General features: G+C 46.2%; 2 protein-coding genes across 2 annotated transcripts; one reads left to right on the forward strand and one right to left on the reverse strand.

Annotated features, from left to right (window-relative positions):
* Positions 1-4504: 4504 nt before the first annotated feature.
* Positions 4505-5741, reverse strand: LOC120689203 (patatin-like protein 1). The gene is made up of 3 exons (XM_039971520.1): positions 5733-5741; positions 5173-5334; positions 4505-5071 (listed from the first exon to the last, which is right to left on the reverse strand). The coding sequence occupies exons 1-3, from the start codon at positions 5739-5741 to the stop codon at positions 4505-4507; spliced, it is 738 nt and encodes a 245-aa protein (XP_039827454.1).
* A 7613-nt stretch (positions 5742-13354) lies between these two features.
* On the forward strand, positions 13355-24783 carry LOC120687488 (disease resistance protein PIK6-NP-like). Its single transcript, XM_039969498.1, has 3 exons — positions 13355-14275; positions 22277-24258; positions 24343-24783. Exons 1-2 carry the CDS (start codon positions 13464-13466, stop codon positions 24204-24206), a joined length of 2742 nt encoding a protein of 913 aa, XP_039825432.1. The 5' UTR covers positions 13355-13463; the 3' UTR covers positions 24207-24258; positions 24343-24783.
* The last annotated feature ends 431 nt before the right edge of the window (positions 24784-25214 follow it).

A 25214-nucleotide genomic window follows, 5' to 3' on the forward strand; every position in this document is an offset into this window, starting at 1 on the left:
GGAGGGCTAAGACGGGTGGCCAGGCTCGGCGCGGCGCAATTAACGTTGGTTGCCGCCGGCTGGATGTGGCGCTGCGTAGCGTACCGGCAGCCTGCCTGGCAGGCTGGCCAAGGAGTGGAGGGGCAGAGGGTTCGGAGGGGCGGTGCAGGAGACCAGGCTTGGCGCAGCATGGCATGGCGTGATGTTGGCTGCTGCGGTGCCACTGGCCTGGCTGGTTGGTCGGGGAGAGGGGTGGAGACCGGAGGGTCGGGGCAAGAGGTCGGAGGCGAGCAGGCAGCTGCGATGCGCGTAGCAGCTAGGGTAGAGGTGGAGTCAGGATATGAGGGATAGGGGTGTGGAGGTATTGGATTAGGAGCTAGGGTTTCAACCACTTTTGATACGAATGACGAATTGGGCTAGGATATATGGGCTGACTTGTACAGCCTTGTGTGTCGCCAGCTTGAGCTGGCTCGCTAAGATAACGAGCTAAACTCTTGGCTCAACTCAGTAATATTTTTCAACGAGTCGAGCCGAGAGCCACTAACGACCCGAGATGAGCCATCTAGCGAGCCTCGGTCGAGCTTTTTATCTAGCCTTACTCTATATACCTATAAATGTAGTGGATGGTCAAGAATTCAAGATTCTCTTAGTCATTCCAGGTGGTAATTTAATTAGATTAATTTAGTTATTAGTCACCAACACTTTCATCATTTGATGATGTACACAAATAATGCAGTTATAACTGGTAAATTTTTTCTTCTAGCATAACCTGATTGTATCTTATTGACAAAAAAAGAAGGCAACATAGTGTACGATTTCACAAACCAAATTAGGGCGCTCAAACACAACGTAAGATTTCTCAAGTGGACTGTACACTCTATTAATTAGGTTGGTTATTATGAACTAATTGTCCTGGTGTCCTTCCCCGACCCATTGGTCCCGGACGACTGGTTATAGCTTCTTTTTCTTTTGAAAATATAAAGAATGGTATTGGCAAGATCAAGCATCAATTTAGAATATCCCCCAAGATCTAGCTTCCCGACAGAAACATAATTAACTGAAGGAAGCCTATTGTAAATTCAGTTGGTCAAAAGATCAAAGGAGGACCACATGCACATGACCTAGACACAACTGTGTATTTTGATCTCTAGCTACTTTGATGTCTTGCTATATCTATAAAATATATGTGATGAACATATTTTATATTACTACCAGTAATATTTGGAAATGACAGGTATGCACAACTTCTAGTGACCAAAAATTGAAACAGCTTGTTTTGTGCTCTGATCGAGCTGTATGTGCAGCACTACATTAGCTAGACGGCATGGCACCTGTGTTATCGTATGTATGTATTGTGTCGTAGCTTGTGTTGTTTTGGTTCTCGATCTTCCCTATCGATTTCTTTGTATCATTTTGTTTATGTTTTTTTGTGGTTTATATTAATAACTTGGTGTTAATTAATGCGTACGTGCCCTTTTAAGTCATGTACACCATTGTTCTGATCATATGAATTTTATACTCGTTACATTGGAATAGTGAAGCATAGAAAAAATAAGCTTAATGATAATCTTGTACTAGTACTAATTTTTAGTACAAACAATAATGTTAGCTACCTTGATTAGTAGCTATAGGCCTTGTTTAGATCACTTTGCATTTTGGATTTTTAGAAGGGAGTCTTCAATATTTGAAGTATTAAATGTAGACTAATCACAAAACTAATTATAGATTTCATCTGTAAACCACGAGATGAATCTAATGAGCCTAACTAATCTATAATTAGAGCATATTTACTGTAGCATTATTGTAGTAATTTAGTGTCTAATCACGTCATAATTAGGCTCATTAGATTCGTCTCGCGATTTACAATCTATTTATGTAATGCGATTTATTTTTTGACTACATTTAGTAAACCATACAAATGATTTACAAAAAAATTATATTTTGAATTTATGGATCTGTGGACCATAGTACTTACTAGCTAGTATCTCAAAGTGCATGTGCATTTATTTGTCTGCCTAGCAGGTAATAATAACTAGGTTCACTGAACGTGGACAGCTAGCTCCTGGACGTAGCCCGAATCTGCACAGATTCAGCGTGTGAAGAATGATAACTTATTTTTGCCCCTACATACATCTCGATGTGTGAAAAAGATGGCAACCGTTGGTTGTATTCGTAAATCGCTATGGGATCCATTCTTAAATTTTTAAGGGAAAATGTGGAGTGCGCGTTACCGCGAGATAACGGTATGAAGCACCTACGTACATAGAAAACAAAGTATGTATAAGTCTATAATTTGAGATTTTCTTTTAACAGAAATTAAAATTGTTCTGCGTAGAAATACTGTGTTCACTATATAGGTTTACATCCACCACCAAACTAGCTTATACGGCACTTCACACACTACTAATATCGTCACTACTAGAGTCGTCTTTTTGCTTATTTCTCCCTCCATCCTAAATTATAGACATTTTAGCTTTTCTAAGAACATAGGCTTTATGTACTCACCGTATTTCATTAAGAAAAAGTAAATTGGCCGAACCCCCCCCCCCCCCAAACTTTGGCTGCCAGCGAGGGGGATTTTTATTGTATGTGCAACACCAGATTTAGAGACTTGGGTGGGTCACCTGCATCAATTGGTATATATCAGGTTTGTTGTCGAACCCGCCCACGGCCCACCCCCCCGAAAGCCCGAATGTAAAGAAAACGTCTGTTACAGAATAGCTGTATAGTGCGGCCCATGGGCGGCGGTAGGGGTATGCCCCTGTATGCCTTGGCATACTCATGATTTGAGATCAAATATTAATATGTATCCATATTTATATGTATCATGTATATTCAGCACATGAAGGAACAAAGTCTACTAGCTCATCAAGGGAGAAACTAGCCCAATAAACTTCAAATAAGTCTCATTTCATCCAAACACATAGACTTATAAGCCCCTCCATAAACCCATAAGCTCCTTTAAAAAATGCTTACGAGGTTTATTTCTTGTGGGCCGCATCAAGAAAATAACATTTTTTAACATGTACCACTCCACACCCCTATTATTCCGCCTCTACAAGAGGCTTATGGGCTTGAAGTAACCATACAGGTCTAGACTCGCGTACTCGCATCTCGCAAGCAGCGAGTCGCATTGTATCACCCCTTTCCCCGCTCGCCTCAGCGCCGCATCCTGGAGGCCTCATCGGCGCATCCCTAGCTCGGCAATTGGCGCTCGACGGCTCTCACACTTGGTCACTCTAGCGATAGGCGGGTAGCCCATCACCTCGCGCGCTCGCCCCCATCGGCTATCGCTCGCGGGCTGCGATTACATTTGCTTAGTTATATTTATTCAGAGAGAATTCTTCAGTCAAGTGAAAGATGAGGATATTATCAATCTCTTCAAACAGAAGGGGTCGTAGGATTATATTGTACTAGCCTTTATTGTTTTATAATATTCTTTAATTATTACTTATACTTTTGTTATTATTATGAATTTGTTGTGGCCATTATAACTTATCGTCCATTGTATTGTGTATTTGCTTTGAAATTTTTTTTTACGTGGCATACCCAGTCGCAAATTCCTAGCTCCGCCACTGGTGCGGCCGTACTAAATATCAACCGCGAGGACAGCATGACGCCACAATACTTGCCAAAATCTTGCGACTCACCCACCTGTCAGTGACCCGAGCACGGTGTGTATATTTATATCATGCACACGTATGTGGTCCACGGTCCAAACACCATGCCCCCCTTTCGAGCGTATCATCATGGCACGACCGACGTGCTGTGCCTTTTCCCAAAAGAAACGCCACTACAAATCGCAAGTGTGAGTTCTCAACTGATTCTTTTTTTTTCTATTGTGAAAGGCTCAACCGATTCGATGTAACTAACTCATGTACGATTGTTAACTAACCGTCAGTCTGCTAAAATGATAAATAAGGTATCTTGATGGCTACCTCATGATTACATACACATACATAAAATAAATAAATCCAGGACGTCGGAGAGAGTTCGCCGGCCTCCCCCGCACATCTTGCCCTTGGCAGGTCCATGAGTATGGTGGTGGTGTTTGTTCGTGAGCGGGCCATGAGTGACAGGGCCCATGCGGAAGAGCCCAACTCGACGAGATACAAGGTCGCTGATCCGGGCCAAAGGCATCTCATGGGTAAGGGTAGTAATGGGCTATTACCCTGATGCATTTTTCACAATCTAACTTGACTCTTAATTTTTTAGTTTAAAACTGTATAAGATCTGAGTCCATCCTTTAAATTATCTAAGCTAAAAAAATAAATCTCTTTATCACCCCTACTCACGGGGGTCATTCTACTCAGCTACTGTAAAGGAAAGCGTTTAGGCAAAATGCAGAGCAATTCGATGACCATCAATAAATAGGAACCCATAAAAACGGTGCACAAAATTGACGAGATTTGGAGAGCAAAAATGCAACTCGCAGATTATATATAATCCAAAAGAAAGAAATCGAGGAATTTGATACTAAAAAAACTACCCAAAAAGAAAAAAAATCAGCAGTCAGTATACAATGCTAGTATATTTTAACAGGGGAGCAGCATCTGGAGCCGCCGGCGCAGCCGGCGGCGGCGCGGCGCGCGAGCCGCGTCCGCCTCTCCTCGGAGAGCTGCCTGGCCAGCCCGGCGAGCGCGTCGGCGTTGCTCCCTTCCCCGGGCACCGGCTCGTTCCTCCCGGTCTCCACGTTCACCCTCGACACCCGCTGCGCCAGCATCCGCTCCCCGATCCCCACGAGCGTGCGCATGTTCTCCGGCGTGGCGGCGTCCACGGTCGCCGCGGCGCCGCGGAGCGAGCTGTCCTGGATGCGGAGGTAGTCGCGGTCGCTGTGGAGCGACTGGAACAGCACGCCGGCGTGGATGTCCACGAGGTCCGAGCTGGCCGCCATGAAGATGTCGATGATGGGCACCATGCCCTTGTTCCGGAGCCAACGGACGACGCCCCACCGGGAGCACTGCCGCGCCGTGAAGAGGCCCTCGTCGGACGCCGACCCCGTCCCGATCGACAGCACCAGGAACTTGCGGCAGTCCGCCGGCCGCACCGGGAACAGCTCCTCCTTGTCCTTGCCCAGCATCTTCTTGGTGATCTGCGTCATCGCGACCATGGTCTGCGCATGATTTTAATTTCGGGCCTGATGGTCAGCAGCTTTCCACTTTTGTTGGGTTCTGGCTGCATTCGATTGATTACCGGGTTGTTGGCGGCGACACCGCCGTCGATGAGGTTGTACTCGCGGGCCTTGCCGCCGGCGTCTTGGGTCTTGAAGTAGTGCGCCGGGAGGTAGCTCGGCGCCGCGGACGTGCTGATGCACACATCGGAGAGCAGCGCGTTCTTCAGCGGCGTGCTCCTAGCCTGCAAATTGATCGACCACGGTGACTGAATCGTGCATGGACATTTCCAGAGGTGGTCCTCCGCCGCCTCCTGGCCCGGAGGACCGCCTCTGGACCACCTCTGAGCACGTCCAATAGCCGCCGCCTAGCCCCGGCAATACCGGAGCTCGCGCGCGCAATTAAGATCACACCGCCGTGCCAAGGCCAAGCCTTGGTCCCTTGTGCGTGCCCACCAAGCTGCCAGACCACCTTGCCGCCCGCTGCTCTGCACCACCGTGCTCTATGCGCGGTGTAGGACCTCACCGCCGATAGCCCTCACCGCCGGCCAAATTCGCCATACCGAAGGAGACCGCGGGCCTAGAAGGGGGAAAGAATCATCGCCGCCAGAAAAAGGAACTCGGCGCGCGAGCCATCAAGCACCTCCGCCATGCCATCGCTGTCGACGCTCGCCACGCCAGAGAGCAGAGCAAAAGTGAGAGAAAAGGGGGAGAAGAGATGGAGAAGAAGAAAGGAGAGGGCTGCCGCCGAGGGAGCAGAACCGTAGGGGCAGCCCTCGCCACCGAAGCCGCCAAGCCAAGCCTCGCAGCCCCCACCCCCCGTCGGCGCGTGGGCCAGCCATGTCAGTGGAAGAGAAGAGAGAAAATTGAAAAAGGGCGAATGGAAGGAAACCCGAACTGGGCTGGTTTTGGCCCAAACCCAAAGAATCCCGGACCGGCCTTTGATCCCTTCCGGCCCGACATAGCCTACTAAGAACAGTACCCTTCTTCTTTTCCTTTTTGCGGTATAAAACCCGACACGTGGGACCCACTTGTCAGTCTCTCTGTTTGACTGACCGGTGGGCCCCCACTGACAGTGGAAACCACCTCGGACCATTGACCGATCAACTGTCAATGTTGACCAGGTCAATGCTGATGTCAGCAGGGCCACTGCTAACATCAGCGTGCCGGAACCCTGGGTGACGACATGCTGATGTCAGCATGACACATGGCGTAATCTAGAGCCACCACATATCACCCCATGTGATTTTTTATTTTCGACAATCTTTTATTAATTTTAGAAAATAGTTTAATCTTCAAAAAATCATAATAAATCAACCGGACCTCTGAAAAATATGAAATAAATTTTATAATTCATATAAAATCATGATCTACCCGTTAAGAGTAGATTTTGTCTTGACTTGGATCTTATTTGAGCAGTTTTGTGCATCTTTGCACTTTAGCCCCTATGTTTATACGTATTTACGATTAGATCCCCACAAGAAAAGTTGACCAATGTTGATGGTCATGAAGTGTTAAATTTGACCATCAACTAGACTCGATAATAAAGGAAAACTATACGCCTTACTTGCATATTTGCATCACTAACTTAATTCCACAGCTATTTTGGAGTTTACATGATTTCAGATGAGCAAGAGTGAAATAAGGTGAAAACACGACGAAGACACCACGCAACTACGCAGAAGATCACATCCGGCGTCACACACTTATAAGGAGGGCCCACCTGGCAGAGCAAACGGGGGCGCCACGGAAGATGCACAAGAGGATAAGGATAAGGGCCCACGTGTCTGCCTGCCAGCAAAGGATATGGACGAGGGGACACCAGGTGGGGTCGACCGACACCACAAGTCGGCCGAACCTGGCCTAGTTCCGTCCAGGTCCATCTTGAGGAGGAGTAGCCCCTACGCCACCTGATCACCTTCCATATGTGGAAATGGCGGGAACCGACCTCCACTAATATAAATAGGGCCCCTCTCCCTCTCATTGAACACACACACACACACACACCATTTCACACACCCACTCTCTCTCAAGGCTCTCTTGCTCTTAGTGTAGGGTAGTGGAGCTAGGCTAGTTTTCCCTTAGCGAAGCAAGTTGTCCTCGGAGTCGTTGAGCGATCCTCGACTCTAGGTATGGCTTTGTATTCTATTTGTCAGTACTCTATTCATAATATAGAGCTTGATCATGGTTACTTTACTATTTCGATAGTTTATCAATCCATGCTTCTTTTTATCATGAGTTGTGTGACGAGTATGGTTAGGCCAGATGATCCGGGTACGGATATCGGTTCGTTGTGCTTTTGGGCTTGCTCTAGTGTTCTACTTGTCCATCCGAAGGATGGGAGACCCGGGGACGCTAGAGTAGTGACCTCACACACGGGCGTTGTGCTCGGGTATGCGGGATCCTTCAGATATGACCGTGTTTCACGATGTGACTAGGGTAGACGGCAGGATGTGACAGTCCTGTCCGTCCATCGTAATAGCTGTGTTGCGATTAGTGTATTCCCCGACGTTCGGGTACGGTGTAGGAGTTCATGCAAAGAGGTAGCGGGATTGGATGTTCTCCAGTGCGGGACCTTCTCCCCGCTATCCCAATTTTTGGCACTTGCAGCCCTAACCAATTTGAATAGATACACTAGGACCCCTAACCTAGCCTAAGCTCCCGCTAACTTAACATAGGATAGTTAGTTCGTTCTTTCGTTCTTTTATTCTTTTCTTCCTTGGGTGTTAGTTGTGTGCTTGTGTCACATTATCCTGATTTATCTTCTTTACAACTTACCCCTGCTAGAGTTTTGCCTATTACTTGAGAAATAATGTCATGATTAATGTTAAGTACAATGCCTTTGCCACTTCCATCCTTTAGGAAAATATAAATAACGAAACCCTTACTCTCCGGGTCAAATGCTACAACGGTATATCCATGCGCTTGCGGATCCCATCTATAATCGTATAGACTATACCACGAGAGTGGCATTTCTTGGTGCAGTTGCTAGGGATGGGCTTAACACCCCCGTTCCTAGTGGTTACACTAAGAAAAGTCAACAAGTATTTCTGGCGCTATTGCTGGGAACTAACAACTCCTGGTGGCAACGTTAAGAATGTCAACAACCAACGACCCGAACGACCAGAAGACCACGGAGGACTTCTTCGACACCCAGAAGACCCAGGAAGATGACCCGAACAACCAGAAGCCCTAGAGATCCGAGAAGACTATGGAGAACTGACAGGTTCACGTTCATCTACAATTTGAGAACCTATTAGGCATTGCTTGCTAAATGATGCTCTCACTTTACTTTTCCGTTATGATGATATGAACCTGCATAGCCACTTAATTCACCTACACTCCTTGAATCCTATATCTCATTATCGGTTAAAATGAGATACTTGGTTACTGCTTTGCATAAAGTGTTTTGTGGGATGGTGGGATGCTAGTTTTCGCGTATCCAGCTATGAGGAGTTGGTGATTATGGTTATAATGTGGGAGCAAGTGAACTAAACTAATTGCTGATTAGGGGCTTGTTGACGGTTTCATCGACCCGTTTTGACCGGCAACTCCGGCATGAAAACTATGTATAAAAGTGGAATAAGTGGTAGCTTAGGATTATATATTGACAAATTATACAAGTGCTGGTTTGAGAATGCATGCAGGTGAATTTAAGCTTAATTTGGAGCTAGATGGTAGGTCATGATCCAAGGTATAACTTTTTAGCAAATCAGATGGTGACACGTGTTGTCACATAGATCAAAGGGCCCACTAGAGCAAGAAATCTAACGTGTCAGAAGCTTAGGCATGTGTCAAGGCCATAGGGACCCACCAGTAAGCTTCCTGGCCAAAGGCGGTGGCCAGGGGGTGGGGCCCACCAGTCGGCCGACCAGTGGGTCCCACCACCAACACTAAGCTTTGGCCAGCGGGTTCCAGGCAGCTTCCTTACCAAGCCTCACCTGTTGCAACTCGACCGAGAAGATCCCATTGCTCCTCCCTATAAATCTGAGATGGGGGGGCTAGAATAGGACACACACATGTCACACCCTCACCTCTCATTCTTCACTTGGAGCTTGGGAGCTCTCCTTAGGTGCTTAGGCAGCCTAGGAGGTCAGGAGAAATAGGGAGAGAGTGAGGAGAAGCCGGGGGAAGTGTCGGTCCTGTCGGCACTCTTCTTCGCTTGTACCTCGACGGATGCTTATCGGTCTGTAAGTGTTCGTGACTATTTTAGTTTCATAATTACATTTCAAGTTCAGTTAGTAGTTTTATGTTGTTTACTAGATTGAGTGTCTACTAGTATTATAGTAGTTAGCTCTAGTCTAAGACTCCTGATAGAGACGGATGATCATGGCCAGGACTAGAGTTAGTAAACAATAGTGTAGGCATGGTGCCTAGGCTAGACTTTACCATTTGATTGTTGTGCCTCCCTCTATTTGTAGAGGTAGCCTGCAGGTGGTGATAGCCCTGTTTAGTGCCATCGTAATCCTTCACATTTGGTTGCATGATAGTAGCCTATGTCGGAACTTCTGGTTTGACCAGGCGAAGCCGGCGCCCGACGTAAACTACTGATTTTTAGTCTGATCTTACCTTGAATCTAAATAGTCCTCTCTACCCGGTGTTGTGTCCTTGGATGAGCCTGAACCTTAGATATCGTACTCACATTCTCTTGGATTCGATAACCCTTGAAATACTCTGAGGTGAAAGCTATATCGGTATCCGTACGCTTGCGGATTCTTTCGTGAGGTTCTATTACCCAAGGCAGCTTTCTGGCATTGTTGCTATTACATTAGTAGTGACGCTAGGAAGTGCCAACTGGACTCGGGACGTGTGTTGGCAATGTCGTGCGAGTACCTATGGCGGGTACGAGAGGATTCCTTCGGGAATTCGATCCTTCAGGATCAGAGAGGAAGGAGGCATAGAGAGGCGATACCTGTGATGGGTGCCTGTCGCGGATCGTTGCGTCAGAGACGCACTTGTGACAAAGATGCTCATTTCGGCACACCACTTATCCTTTTTGAGGAAGGATCCGATCCGAGCTAGCTACACGCGGCACCAAGCCTGCAAAAGGATAGTTATTAGTGCAAGGGGAGGGCCAGCATTGGCATGAAGGGATGCTGGTCCTCGCGAGCCCCGACACAGCAGGGAGAGGCTTCACAGTCCCGGGACGGTCTCTCACGGGAAACCGTACCAAGACCCGGGAAAGCAGGATGGTGGCCATAGCCGTTAGTTTCGTGACAGTAGACCGGTGCTTTGGAGTTAGTCGGAGTTGCTACCAGCTATCTACGTAGCGAGTTGGTCCATGTGTACAATCACTGCAGGGTGTAAAACTATATGTATAGCCGCGTACTCGGTCATGTATAACTCTTGATCTGGCTTCACTAACTAGAGTAGTGTTACTTGACATTTCTACCTCCCTCTAGCCTTTTTGCCTACTTGAATAGCAATTGAGGTGCGAGGAGTGGGAGTTCTCGCACCGCCTTGGTGGGTTGTGATTAGTCTGAAGGAGTGAGTGGACCGGGAGTCCGGGATGCTGGAATAGCCCGAGTATGAAGGATGTTGGATGTCATACTTGTGTTAGCGCCGCTGCTTGCTTAGGAAAACCTTAGCTCAATCCTTGGCTACTTTTCTCACCTTTGCATCCACTTAAAGCTGCATTCGGATGGTGACGTGAACCTATCCCATCCTTAGGGATAGTCTGATAGAAACAAGCCCCAACGTGAAGACCAAGCTCTATGATGAGGAACTAAGCTAAGGATTCGGCATACCAGCTGATATCTGACCTAAAGACCAAGCCCGATGAAGAGAAAAGAAACTAAGGATGGCTCGTGCTACGCGCAGGGTTGCCTGTGGAGGAAAGGTGTTCGTGAAGGATGGCCCAGAAGCTTAGCTTCCATATTTTGCTTTCTGTTTGTTTTCTCTTTAGCCCAAGGGGGCTTATACTTGTAAACTCATATCACAATCCTTTGGATTATGTAATAAATAAACCCGTGTGATAGTTTTATCGAGAAGTATGGCTGTGATATGTAATTCAAAGGAGTTCTGTATGTGATAGCTATTGATCCAGGGACTATCACGAGGATATAGGAAGTCGGGTTGTCCATCCGGAAACCTGGTTCATTTCAGGCTACTCCGCGATTTGAGCCAACCTCTGCGGCTCCGTCCCTATGACCTTGCCAGCCTACCGAGCCAAGCGTCGCCGTCATGCCGTGCTGAGTGCTGCCGCCGCCCACCCGGCGCGCCGAGCGCTGCCAGCCTGCCGCCACCACCTCTTTGGCCGTGGATCTAAGCGCCTTCACTATGCCGAGCCTAGTGCCGCCGCTGCCGTTTGCTAGCCTAGGGTTGTCACCGCCACCATCTACAAGCCTAGGGGCTGGGGGAATCGGGAATTTGGGACACTAGAGCTAGAGAAGCCTGGAGGCCAGGGCAGGCCAGTGTCGTGGGCAGGGGGTGGGGGTGCGAGGGGTCTGGGGTGTCGTGGGCCGCGGGGGGGGGGGGGGCAACTGAATACCTTTGATACATAGGAGGTGTTTGGGAGAGCTCTGCTCTACCAAAAACAGCTCCACTCCATGAAAAATACCCAAACAAGTTAGTCAGCTCCACTCCAATCTAAGAAAAACTAGCTCCACTCCAAGGTTTTTTGCGACCTCCTCAAGAGGTGCTCCACCAAATAGTGGAGCTGGTGGTTTTGGAAATAATTACCCATCTGCCACTGATTACACAAATCCTATACCCTTTCACAGACAAAAAAGAAAAGTCAATAGTGCTCCCGCCGCCGCTGTCGTAGTCGGCCGCCGCCGAGGTTCTTGGCCAGCTCAACGCCATCAGAGCCGCCCTTGCTTGCCGCCGTTGCAGCTGCTCGCCGCCGTGCCGTCTTCCCGCCGCCCTGTCGCCTGGGCTAGCAGCCGGCCATCGCCGGGGCTCGCGGCGACCCCGCCGCTTGGGCTCGCGGCCGGCCACCGCCGGGCCTCGCGGCGACCTCGCGGCCATCTCAGTTGCTTGTTTGTTCAGCTACGTTCAGTCCAAGAGAATCATTTCGTGATTTTAGTGTGGAGAGTTTGATAAGCCTAGCAAAGTTATATCCTGATGATTTTGGATCTTCAAATTTGAGGGATCTAAGGGCCCAACTTAACATGTACATTGCTGATGTCCGAGAAGACAACAGATTCTCCAACTTAAACACCATTAGTGAGCTTGCACAAAAAATGGTGGAGACAGGAAAAAAATCAACAGATTCTCTAAGGTACCCGTTGCTTTTGCAACCGGTACTGAACAGATACCTTTGGCTATGACCTTTGGCCCGTTTTCTAGTAGCAAAAGTCACGTGCTCCTGGGGGACAGTAGCACGTGCCAGCCAACTACTAGTAACCTTTTACAACGTTACACAGGCCTCGAACTGGGTCTGGTGATTCACGGGTTCTGTAGGTTTCAAATTGTTTTTTGGAGACCCGATGAAACCTTTGAATCCCGTGACTAATTTAGGATTATATGTTTTCTAACAATTTGAGATCCCGCATGATTACATGTTTTGCTTTTTTTTTTTGTTTCAATATTCTAGACGTATTAGCTCAGCATTTTAGACATGCTATTTCAACATAACTACATAAAATGTTGAACCAAATTTGGTGTATTGTTGAATCCTATATTTTGAAATGTGTTGAAACAATATATACTAGCCCTCATTTTCTATTGTTGAAAAAAAGAAAAACTAAAAACCACCAGCACTACGTACGGAGCATGGAAAAACAAATGAAAAAAATGCTTTGGTGGTGCGCACGGCATAGGGCAGTGCACCTGGTTGTGCTCCAGCTTGTCGGCGTTGGTCCCCCACCACTCTCTACCATCTGTTTGTGTTGCAAATCAATCGGGCGGGCCGTGGACAGAAGATGAAGAAAAAATTGTAAAGACTATGGCGGCTCGTTGTTTATGGGCCTACTGGTGCACATTGTGAGCCGTTAATAATGAATTAAACATATACATGTTAGCTACCTTCCACAACATAAAGCTTGCCATGCCCGCACCTCACCTGTGTACGCACACCTGCACACCGATAGAGGTAAAGTCACGTGCGCCTGGGGGACAGTAGCACGTGCCAACCAACTAGGTAGTAACCTTTTACAACGTTACACAGGCCTCGAACTCCGTCTGGTGATTCACGGGCTCTGTAGGTTCCTAATTGTTTTTGGAGACCGATGAAACCTTTGAATCCCGTGACTAATTTAGGAGTACTACCACATTATTATTCCCTGAAAACGAACCATTCGTTCTTGTCGCCCAGCATTTCTCTTCTCCTCTTCTCCACTGCCCACTGGTAGCAGCAACACCACCGCCGCCACTCCCACACTCCATAGCGAAACACCAAAGCTCATCTCCTCCTCTTCTCCATTAGGCATGCATGGAGCTCGCGACGGCGGCTCTCAGCAGCCTGCTCCCCAAGCTGGGCAGCCTCCTCGTCGATGCATACAATCTGCAGAAGGGGGTGAGGAGCGACATCAGGTTCCTCAAGGATGAAATGGAGAGGATGCAGGCTGCCCTCAGCGACTTGTCCAAGCTGCCGGCAGATCACATCAGCGACGTGGACAAGCTATGGGCGAGGGATTTGAAGGAGCTCTCCTACGATATAGAGGACAGCATCGATGCTTTCACTGTGCGCGTCCAGGCCGGTGCCCAGCCACCCAGTTTGAAGGGCTTTAGAAAGTTCGTTCACAAGATCGGCTTGGTGAAAAAGATCACGACTCGTCACCGGATCGCCATGGACATGAGTGAAATCAAGAGCCGCATCAATGAGGTGGCTGAGAGGCGAGCGAGATACAACTTACCAGGTGTTGCAGGGCAGCCTGATGCAACAACCATAGATCCTCGCTTGACAGCTCTCTACGAGCACGTGGAGAGACTCGTCGGCATCGATGGGCCATCGGAGGAGCTCATCAGCTTGCTAATGAAATCATCACATGGTGTGCGAAGTCAGGAGCTGATGGTAGTCTCTATTGTTGGCGTGGGTGGCCTTGGCAAAACGACGCTTGCCAATTCAGTGTATGAAAGGCTCAAAGAGAAGTTCGATTGCCATGCTTTTGTGTCGGTCTCCCTGAAGCCTGACATAAAGAAGGTTTTCGGAAGCTTGCTGCGGAAACTTACCAGACAAGAAGCTGGGGAAAGGGATCTCGATGAACTCATCAGTGAAATCAATATATTCCTCAGGAGTAGAAGGTATGTATTATACTCCAAGTATTGACCCATGCGAAGTGAGTTGTTCTAGTTCAGTAGTAAATAACAGAAAGCCATACCTCTAGTAATTTATTACTCTTTTAGCTAAATAATCATTATGTCCAACTTGACGCTAGTAGTTTAATGTACAAATGCTGTTCAGAGCGCGGTATACAACCTAAACAATAATCAATCTTTTCAACTAGTGTTCCTGAAATTTATTGACATATCATATTTTGGCCAGTAAACATATGCGAATGTTCCTTAAATACCACGGATTATCATATCCTATGAACTTAGAAACTGCAAAGGCCATGTGGATTTGGGCCTTTTCTGTGTGCCTTTGGCACACAACAAACTAAGCGTTTCCCGTAGTGTATGACCAAAATTATCAAAATACGCTTCTAATTGGTATTGTGGAATACCATCATTCAAATTTACTACATAAGTTAAATTAAGGGTATTTTGGAACTAAATAACCTACTTCTTTACAGTTTTGGATCCAAGGTGAGTGCTATCTATCGACCATTGAATTGATCGTCAATTTAGGATCTTCAACTTTGCTATTGACCATCAAATTGGTTGGGCACTTTACTATTGCAAATATGATCCACAACCCAAATGTACCTGCTTCCATGGTTTCTGCAGCCAGATTGACTACAGGATTTCATCTCTCTAGATCTTTCCTTTCAAAATCGTAGTTCAAAATATTTAACACTGAAGTAAAGGAAGAAATAAGTCTATTTTACCCCCTAATCCATTAATGTTGGTCTACTTAACCCTCTAACCTTTTTTTAGAAGATTAACCCTCTCACTATGAAACAAGGTATTGTACACCCCGAGCTATCCAAAACTGTCTAAATAACCTCGTAAAAGTGCTTTAAGAGGCGGTTTTGCTGATGTGGCATTACATGTGGACAGCAGCGTGGCAAATGTATGTTTTAAAATCTACTTCACACAGAGGACGAACGTTCTTCCCTTCCAAATATAAATATGTTCACTAGCCACATCTACACTACTCTATTTTAGTTACATGAAAAAGTATGACAAGAATAAGCTAGGATTGTGCAAAAGCAAGTCACATGACATGCTTGTGAGAGAGATATGTACGAGATTAGTGCCACCTCATCTTTCAAGTATTGCTCCACGTAAAGCATAAAAAACCATCTAGGGGATGATTCAGATCATGCTAAGTAGTTCAGGGGCTAAATATGTAGTTGAGGGGGCTATGTAAATGAACCTCAATAGTTTGAGGGGTAGAGTAAATTTATATAGATGGCATTGCCACCTCATTATCTGCATATAATGCCACGTATGCAAAACAACCTCTCAACCACCCTAGGGGGTTACTTAGATGGTTTTGGATAGCTTGGGATGTGGAATATCTAGTTTTAAAGATGAGGGGATTAAGTCGACCAATGTTAATAGGTCAGGGTGGTAAAATAGACTTATTTGTATGATTGGGATGATGGTTGCTGTGAAGAGCCTCGCTTTGAGCAAAAAGGTTCAGTTCTCATGCGTAAGATATAAGATTTTAGGTCCGGCAATCCACAAGGGGTACCCAAGTGGTAGATTTGTAGGCAAATGGATCATTAGACCAAGAACTTCGATGGCAATACATACAGGGAACGCAAGATTTATACAGGTTCGGGTTACCCGGAGGTACAATACCCTAAGTCCTGTGCGCGAACATGTTTGTATTGTGATGGGATGGTGTGTGTGTGTGCGCGCGCGCGCGCGTGTGTGTGTTTTAAATTTACAATGCCATACGATGTAGACATAGTATGTTACCTATATCTTCCATTGGTAATGGGCCTCATTGTTGACCAAATCTGGCTCGGCCATCTGGCCCTTATTGATAACATCCTTTATTAAAGTCCGTTACGGTTATCCCTCCTTGTAACGGACGACGTATGCCCGTTACTAACGAGGCGCTACCTAAGTTTGTTTTGTCACACCCAGAGTAGCGGGACTGCTCACAGGCGTAGAATATTCTAGAATAAGTCATAGCACATGACATATACCTTATCCTATTGTGACTACCCAAACAGGAGTAGAACTAGTCGAATAGAAAGAAACTACCCGAGTAGTCCTCGGGTAGGACTCCTAAACTAGTGTTCGGCTAGGATTTCCATGTAACCCTGTCCCCCAGACTATATAAGGGCGGGCAGGGATCCCTCCGAAACATAACCTATATCATCAACCTTTAAGGAAATACAAAACACCAACAGGATGTAGGGTATCACGCATCTCGCGGACCGAACCTGTTTAAAGCTTTGTGTTCCTTGTACCTTTGATTCCAGACCTCGACGAAACCCTACCTACAATCTACCACCTTAGGGGTATCCCTCGGTGGGTTTGGCGACTAAACATCGACAGCTGGCGCACCAGGTAGGGGCCCTCAACGAAGGTCGCCTAGCGAACTCGATGGCATCTTTCGACTCCAACAACGCAGTGCCTAAACAAGGCACTACTTTCGTCTTAAGCTCTTGGGTCTGCATCGCCAATGGCTCAGGTGGCTACAACAGTCATCTAGCTAACCCCACGGAGTAGGAGGCGGCATCGGTGAAGTAGAACGGATCAGTCGATGATTCCATCGACAACATCGGCATGACGCTGCTTCCCAACCCCATTAAGGAAAGCAAGGAGGGATCCATTTTCAATGTGACTTCTTCACCTCTTCTCGAATTAGTGCAAGATTCACATCATCTACTCACCCTCGGAGGGTACCACCGCTTGTCGGGAGGTGCCCATCTTCGACAACTACTCGGATTCGGGATTCCTGGTCCCAGATCCGATTCACCAACAAGTCGAACCACTCTTGGAAGTTGACCCTGATGAACTAGTTAGGCAAACCCCCGATTCACCCCATCAGAGCTGACAAATCTCAACGTTTCGATGTACTCGAAAACTGCGTCAATGAACTCAACTCGATCCCACGCCCCAGGATAAGCAACGACGATCTGATTAGCGTAGTGGATCGTGTTTCATGCAGCATCGCCAAGTGCCTTGAACTCGCCAAATCTGCCCTTCAGCGTCACAACACTTGACCCATAAAAAACTCGAGGAGCTTAGCCCACGACTTGATCTTTTGGGCAACATCTTCTCTGGGATTGATCGGGTCGAGTCTTCACTTGCCGACTGCATCAAGCTAGCAGACGCTGCTCTCCAATCAAAAGACAACAAGAAATGGGACAATTCACAGTCAAGTTTGAAGATCCATCAAAACATGAGAAGACTAACCCACGACTTGATCATTCGAGCGACACCTTCTCTAGAATCGATCGGGTCAACGGCGATAAGATGGCAGGAATCTCTCCCCAACCAGCAGATGCCATGGAACAAGAAGATTCTAATTCAACATTTGACCATGATTTCGACAACTTCATGGACGAACTTGATGCGACGAATCCAATCGAAGAATACAATCAATGGCCGAATGATATCGCCCTTCAGGTTGAGATGGGATTCCCAATCCCAGACTCACCTCCACCCTCAAAGGTCACTCACATCACGATCCATCTTCAGATTATCCAACCCAACGGCTGTCCAATAGGAAGCCACCAAATCCGAGTTCTCCTCCAACTGGGAGAAGGACTTGGATGATCTACTTCTACTGGAAGGAGAGAGGAATGCCAAGCCCCTCCCACATCTGATCGAATCAACTCAGAATCGGACTAGGGAGATCCAATCCCACAGGACTCTCCCATGATCAGGAACTCGAGAGCGAAGATCTCACCCAAGAACGCTTCAACCAAACTCTTCGTGAGCATTGTAAGTGGCATCCAAGGGGCAAGCACTCTACCTTTGAGTGCCATGCTTTGTGAAAGGCCCTTGGCGCACCACTTTCGAGCAATGCATCACACCGTCTTAAGCGCGATAATCTTCGCCATGGTGAAGACCCACCAAATACTACCTTACTCTATGTTTTACAACACTATACAAGTAACCATTGTTTAGTGCATATCACTATAAATAAGTGGTAGGTCATAATTACGAGTCTTTTATTGCAAAGTTACAAGAGCAGGGTCTTCTCGACTAGTGTATTCCGATGGCTAGGAGGTTTTAAACCCCTAGAACATTGGGATGCATATGCTGTCTTTTACCTTTTTATATCTTGTACTTGCAAAACTATCATCAACAAAGAGTTGATTTCTGTTACAAATCGACTGCTTTGTGCTCTCATTTTCCGCAGCTCGGGACTATGACTCCGAGTACATTTATAATATGGTCTACACTTACATTACAAGCATTTTAGTAAGTTACCCTTACAACTCAATTCTATTTGACTACTCAATCAAATAAGCCCAAACTGCAAAAACATTGCATTTATCAACTACCTCGAGTGCCCAACCTTTCTTTGCTTCGTAGGGTCAAAGGCATGGGACAAATCGAGTATTTTTAGGATCTTACACCTATTCGGGTAATCGTGTGTGATTCATCCAAATCCTTGTTACGGACTATCTACTCGAGTGCCCAACCTTTCTTTGCTTCGCAGAGTCAAAGGTACGGGACAAATTGAGTAGTTGTAGGCTCTTACACCTATTTGGGTAATCCTGTGTGATTCACCCAAGTCCTTTCTATGGACAATCTACTCGAGTGCCCAACCTTTCTTTGCTTCGCAGAGTTAAAGGCACGATACAAATCGAGTAGTTTTAGGCTCTCATGCCTATTCGGGCAATCTCGTGTGTTTCGCCCAAGTCCTTGTTATGGACTCTCTACTTGAATACCTAACCTTTCTCTATTCCACAGAGTCTAAGGCACGGGTCCAATCGAGTAGTTTTCTTGGCTCGCATACCTACTAAGTGTAATCTAGTGTAACGCTGTGTGCACATAAATGCTGATCCACTTAAGTTCTCATTATGGAAGTATCGAGTGCTTTGCTATCGACTAAGGATCCTCACATCCTATGAAGCTTGGTCACAACACACATTATTTTTCTAAGTCTTACGATCGCATATACTACTCGTTCGAGTCAGTATTGTGCACACATCAAATAGGATATTGTGACATCATAACAAATGTGCTTACATTTACATACGAGTTCAAGTTAGAGATGAGCATATTGTTTATGACTCTGCGTCAAGAACTTACTCTAACTCTCGACTACCCTTGCTACTACAGACTTGGCCTCCTCTACGAACTCTGCAAACTTATCCTCTGTGCATCAACTGCCATGCCTTCTCCAAGAGGGACCAAGTTCGCCTTGGGCCAATAGGACTTGACAAGTCATAGGACATACGCCACATACTGTCGGGTGGTTTCTGAGAGGTATCCGACGATTTTCTGTGGATCCCCTTTCAGACGCTCCAACAGAGTCTTGTCCACCTCAGCTCCCTCTTTCGAGTGAATCCACCATATAACGATGGTCTGTGCAACGGCCCTCAGCTTGCTGAGTTCCTTTTCCTCGAAGGTCCTTTTCCTTGGTCATGCTTTTGATTTGTTGCATGCACTCGAGCTGCTTGTCAGAATCTTTCAACATCTTGTCAAATTTATCCAAATCATTTGTGTGACAGTACACAAGAATCTCTAAGTCAGTCACCATCTCTTCTTTTGTTACTAACAACTTTTTGAGCTCTACGTGCACACGACAAGTATAAGTACCCGAACAGATGAAAGGAGTATTACTCGACTACTATATAGTCAAGGAAAAGCAAGCTAAGGGAGTTACTTTGTGATTCTTTACAATCAACTTGTTTTTTCTCTTGAAAGACTGATTTCTCTCCTCGAGAGCCTTCTTGTCCTTTGCCAGAGCTTCTATTCCTTCTTCAGGAGTTGGTTCTCTTGGTCATGCTCAAGCTTGATCTTGTCAAGTTTGTTGCGGAGCAAAGCGACCTCCTGGATCTTCTCACCAAGCTGACGCTTTTTGTCGACCACCAGCTGGAGTCCATCTTTGATTTCTTTCAGCTTCTGAGATTTCGCAGCCGATTGGTTGGCCAGTTGCTGCATACAAGAGAACGCATAAATCATCAGCTAATCATAAGATAAGTACTTGATGCAATGAACTTATTGTTAGGAATTCTTAACATTCCTTCATACTCTCTTGAAGCATCTTCATCGTTTCTGCTGATAGCATGGGATCTTTTCCAAGAACACATGGAGCTGTAAGTGCTGTCATCGGAAGAAGCGTCAGAACTCCACCACAACCAGCACTTGCAGCACCTTGTTCTTCAGTTATCGGCTGCTGTGGTGTTGCGGCTACTACTTCACCCATGTAAACGAGTCGAGCAAATGGGAGATGGTTACAATCCGAAGGAGGCGGCAGAATTGGCTCACCTGTTGGGATCTCTGATGCGTGAAGGCCCACCAGAGCATCACTTTCTCTAGGTGCTACTATTGTCCCACCAGAGCATCACTTTCTCTAGGTGCTGCTATTGTCCTTCCCTGCTCAGCTCCCTCTACTCTAGTAGCGGGAGTTTCTTCAGCAGAAGCCTCAGGCAGACTTTGACTAGTCTCAGCCTGAGGCGGCGATGTTGGTGCTCCTGTCGCCGGTATAGGCTTGGGGGGCTGGTGTGGTGGCATTGTCAGGCTCTCCCAACTGCTTTGATGTACACATATAGGAAAATCAAGTACTAGCATAGGAATAGGCGACCAATCAGAGCAACAAGGAATCACAATCAGATCGAAGACTTACCAGCTGGACTCCTCATTGTTAGTTTCCTTTTTTGAGTAACTTTGGAACCGTTACAGCTACCAAAGCACTCGATGATGCTTTCTCGGCAGCATAGGGCGTCGACTGCCCCTACATGGTGCTTTCACCTCCCTTTCCCTAGCAGGCACTTTGTGCTGCGCTGGGGTTGTGTCAGCACCACTCACTAGCTTAGATTGCGGCGGTGGGGTCGCATCTGTACCACTGGTTGGTACATCTGGCTGTTGCAAGGTGGTCCTGGTACCACTCGACAGCTCCACTGGAGTAGAGGATACATCAGTACCTTCCCCAGTATCATCTCTGGCAGCCTCAACCCTCTACTTTGTTTGCTTAGGGATGAGACAAAGAAGAAAGGAAAAAAGAACAACTCGATAAAATGCCAGGAAGATGAAAAGTTATCAAATACAACACATCACGGAGGTACATCAAAACATACCTAGCTTCTTCGGATGTGGAGGGAGCTTTGCACTTCCGCAACGCCGTCCGTGGTGCTCTGGGGATGCCTGCGTCTGGACTACCATAGGGACTAGGAGTCCTATTCCCATCACCCACGCCTGCTTTAATATATATAGCCGACGAACTAGAGTTACAACTCAGTTAGTATCTAGTCCTATCAGTTTACAGAAAGGAATCAAATCTAACATATCTACTAAATCTCTTCTGCAGTATCCGACTTTAATTTTGCCGAACAAATGCGCATATCTTAATCATTTCATCCTTTACCTTGGCGAACATGTCTTGGCCGTATAAGTCACCCCCAATCATCCTGGGTTTTCTGTCAAATAGTGATGGGCCCCTAGATACCCATATCTATCACAGTGAGTCCGTGGGAGGTGGGGATGGCGTCAAATGCGCATATCTTAATCATTTCATCCTTTACCTTGGCGAACACGTCTTGGCCGTATAAGTCGCCCCCAATCATCCCGGGTTTTCTGTCAAATAGTGATGGGCCCCTAGATACCCATATCTGTCACAGTGATTCGGTGGGAGGTGGGGATGGCGTGAGCGTCTTGTCTGTTGCAGAGCGCTATTCGCGTGCAGCCCTCGGATGCAAATTGAGACCATGACACAGGGGCGCCGTAACCAGTTACAGTAACCTGTGTGAGAGCGGGCGCTTTGGCGTGTAGGCAAGCGAGGAGATTTTTTTAACCTCGGTCTGAAATTCGCTCCCACCAGGAGTCGAACTCAGGACCTGAGAAGTGCTACTGAGGCCACCTAACCAATCCAGCTAGGCACCCGTTCACACCTATATATCATTTCAATGCTACAATGTGATCGTGCCTAGTAAGTTTTACTGTTTTTGGTATATTATAGGCTTGTACTTATATGCTTCTGACCTTGTTTCTAATCCTCAGGTACTTGATTGTAATTGATGATTTATGGGATAATGAAGCGTGGGAATTCATCAAATGTGGTCTAATTGACAACAATCATGGTAGCAGAGTCATTGTGACAACTCGTAATGTTGATGTGGCTAATTTTTCTTCTATTGGCGGCAGTACATATCAACTAGATCCGCTCCGTGATAAGGACTCCAAAATGCTGTTTCATAAAAGGATATTTAGGGAAGAGGAAGAAATTCCTTCTGAACTGGAGGAGGTAACAAACAAAATTTTGACAAAGTGTGGTGGTGTACCATTAGCTATCATTACCATTGCCAGTATGTTGGCTAGTATACCACACAGAACAAAGAGGGAATGGGACAGTGTATACAACTCTATGGGCTCTGGACTTGAGAAAGACAAGAGTCTCAAGAACATGCGACAGATATTATATCTTAGCTATGATGATCTGCCTTCCTATCTAAAGCCTTGTTTATTGTATCTAAGTATGTTTCCTGAGGACTTCGAGGTTCCAAGGAACGACTTGGTAAGGCTTTGGGTAGCAGAAGGTTTTGTTGATGAAAGTGAGGGGAGCAATTTGTATGATCTTGGAAATAGGTATTTCTGTGAGCTTATTAATAGAAGCATGATACAGCCAGTGGACAGGAATCAAGAAGGTACTACAGATGCTTGTCGTGTGCACGATATTATACTGGATCTCATACTTATTATCTCAGGTCAAGAAAATTTTGTCACTATGTCAGAAGATCGGCAGCTCAAATCTTCAGTATGCAAGATTCGAAGATTATCGCTGCAAGGAAGCAAGGTAGATAGGGATGAAGATAGCAAGGAAGAACAAATGATACAGCCAGTAACGGTGGACGTCTCCCATGTGAGGTCACTCGCTGTATTTGGGGATGGTTATCAGTGGATGCCACCTCTATCAAGGTTTTCTACTATCCGTATATTGAAGTTGGGAGATTTTCCTTGCAAGAATAATCAAGTGAAGGATCTAGGGAGTCTGCATCACTTGAGATATCTGGAAATAGCTAGTAGGAGTGAAATAGAGCATCTAGAAGGAATTGGAAACTTACAGCTTCTGAGGACATTGGATTTGTCGAAGACATACTACAATGAACTGCCAGCGAGTATCGTTCAGCTAAAACAACTTGAATGTCTGAGGATTCATAGAGGAATGAGAATTCCTGATGGGATTGGGAATCTAACTTCCCTGCAACAGCTGTCAACTTTTAATGTGGCAAGCTCACCAAACACTCTGGCTGAGCTAGGAAATCTCACTGAACTACGTGTGCTGCGCATGTGGGAATTGGATACAGATGAGAGTTATACACCGACTTTTCTCAAGAGTTTGTCCAATTTGCAAAATATTCAATACTTAGCCTGGAACTCAAATGGGGGATGCTACCCTGATTTCGATTGCGTCTCTGATCAATGGAGGGTTCCTGTGTGTATCAGAAGAATTGTTGGACATTCAACGATCTGTCAGGTGCCACGGTGGTTTTCCTATCTCTCAGACTTGTCGTATTTAACCATAAGGATCGGCAGGCTAAGACAGGATGATCTGCAACTGCTTGGAGCGTTACCCGTGCTGCGCAATCTTACGCTAATTGTGCCTTATTATGGTATCGTCGATCAACCGTTGGCGATTGATCAGCCCTTCCTTGCTCTATCAGAGTTTGTTTTTCGGCTCACTACAAGGTGTTATTTGCTGGTGTTTACTCCAGGAGTAATGCCAAAGCTTCAAAGGCTTGAGTTGCCCTGTAGAGCTCCAGGTGATGGGTTCCATATTGGCTTGGAGCACCTCACTTCCCTTGAACATGCCACTGTCAGATTGTCCGTCGCTTTCGGCCGGGAGAAGGATGGGGAGGATACAGAAATCAAGATCAGGAATGCAATTGGTATACATCCAAACAATCCAAAACTTAACTGGCGAGATCTTTGAGGGCTGATTGAAAGGATACGGATGGTGGTCATGAGTTGGTTTCCAATGAAAGGTACGAAAATCACTCCAAAATGAATGCCCACCTGTAGTTTATTGTTTCTTTCTTCTGCTGACTCATCTGTTTTTCCATTTGCAGTTAAGCCTCATCGTAGCTTTACTACATCCCAGCCATCAGTTTATTCTTTTACGGCAAATTTCATTAGCTTTTCCAGTTCTGTTTTTGGACTGCGCTCAGACGCATTTTCCTTCATACTCTTGTTCTCTAGCACCCATCACTTCTTTATTCTTCTGAAAAAGAAAATGTCCACCACTGTTACGCTCCACAAATAGTTCTTCCCTTGCTTTTGCTGAACCGAAAAAAAAACTCTCTTTTGCTTGAAATCCCATTCTAAGCAATAAAAACCCTCGCCTGTTGTGCTAAACAAAAGGCTTCTTTGCTATGCTTCGAAACAAAATCCATCCTTGCTATCGTTCATCAAACCAAAAAACCTCCTTTTTGTGCCTCTGCCATTATCTATTAAAAATAAAGGAATATCTCTTCATGTTGGTTGCATTTTTCATCTGATCATCCCACAGTTCTTGGTAAGTTGCCCCCAAATTCAGTCATTCTATTTCATTTATTATATCTTTTTTTTGGCATTGGTTATCTTAAATGTAAGAGACTGAACAGTACATATTAATTCATATATATTTAGATACATCAGGCATTTTCATGCCAAAGTTTCAGTTTTCGAATTTATGAGTTGCGTGCACTTGTGCACCATGGGAACTAGACTATTTGTTAGCTGTAACAACCCACCATATGCACATAGTATCCTCTACGAGTGTGGTTTTTCCACATGTGCCGGCCCGGGCAGGTGAGTTTCCTACCGTGGATGCAACTTTGAAAGTTGTGCAGCTTGATCAGGGGAAACGAAGTTGGTCCCACCAATATTCGCAGGGCCCACCATCTGCTGCCCCGCCAGGCATCCTCAGGCACAAAACCAACAAGTCCCAGGCGTCGGATGA

This window comes from Panicum virgatum, chromosome 9N (assembly GCF_016808335.1).
Source record: "Panicum virgatum strain AP13 chromosome 9N, P.virgatum_v5, whole genome shotgun sequence".
Lineage (NCBI taxonomy): Eukaryota > Viridiplantae > Streptophyta > Magnoliopsida > Poales > Poaceae > Panicum > Panicum virgatum.

Excerpts from the sequence above, each read along its gene's own strand:
- LOC120689203 (XM_039971520.1), bottom strand. Across the intron at positions 5,072-5,172 it reads GTGTCGCCGCCAACAACCCG|ATCACCAAGAAGATGCTGGG; the intron begins GTAATCAATCGA and ends GCGATGACGCAG.
- LOC120687488 (XM_039969498.1), top strand. The coding sequence starts at position 13,464 with ATGGAGCTCGCGACGGCGGCTCTCAGCAGCCTGCTCCCCAAGCTGGGC. Across the intron at positions 14,276-22,276 it reads ATATTCCTCAGGAGTAGAAG|GTACTTGATTGTAATTGATG; the intron begins GTATGTATTATA and ends TCTAATCCTCAG.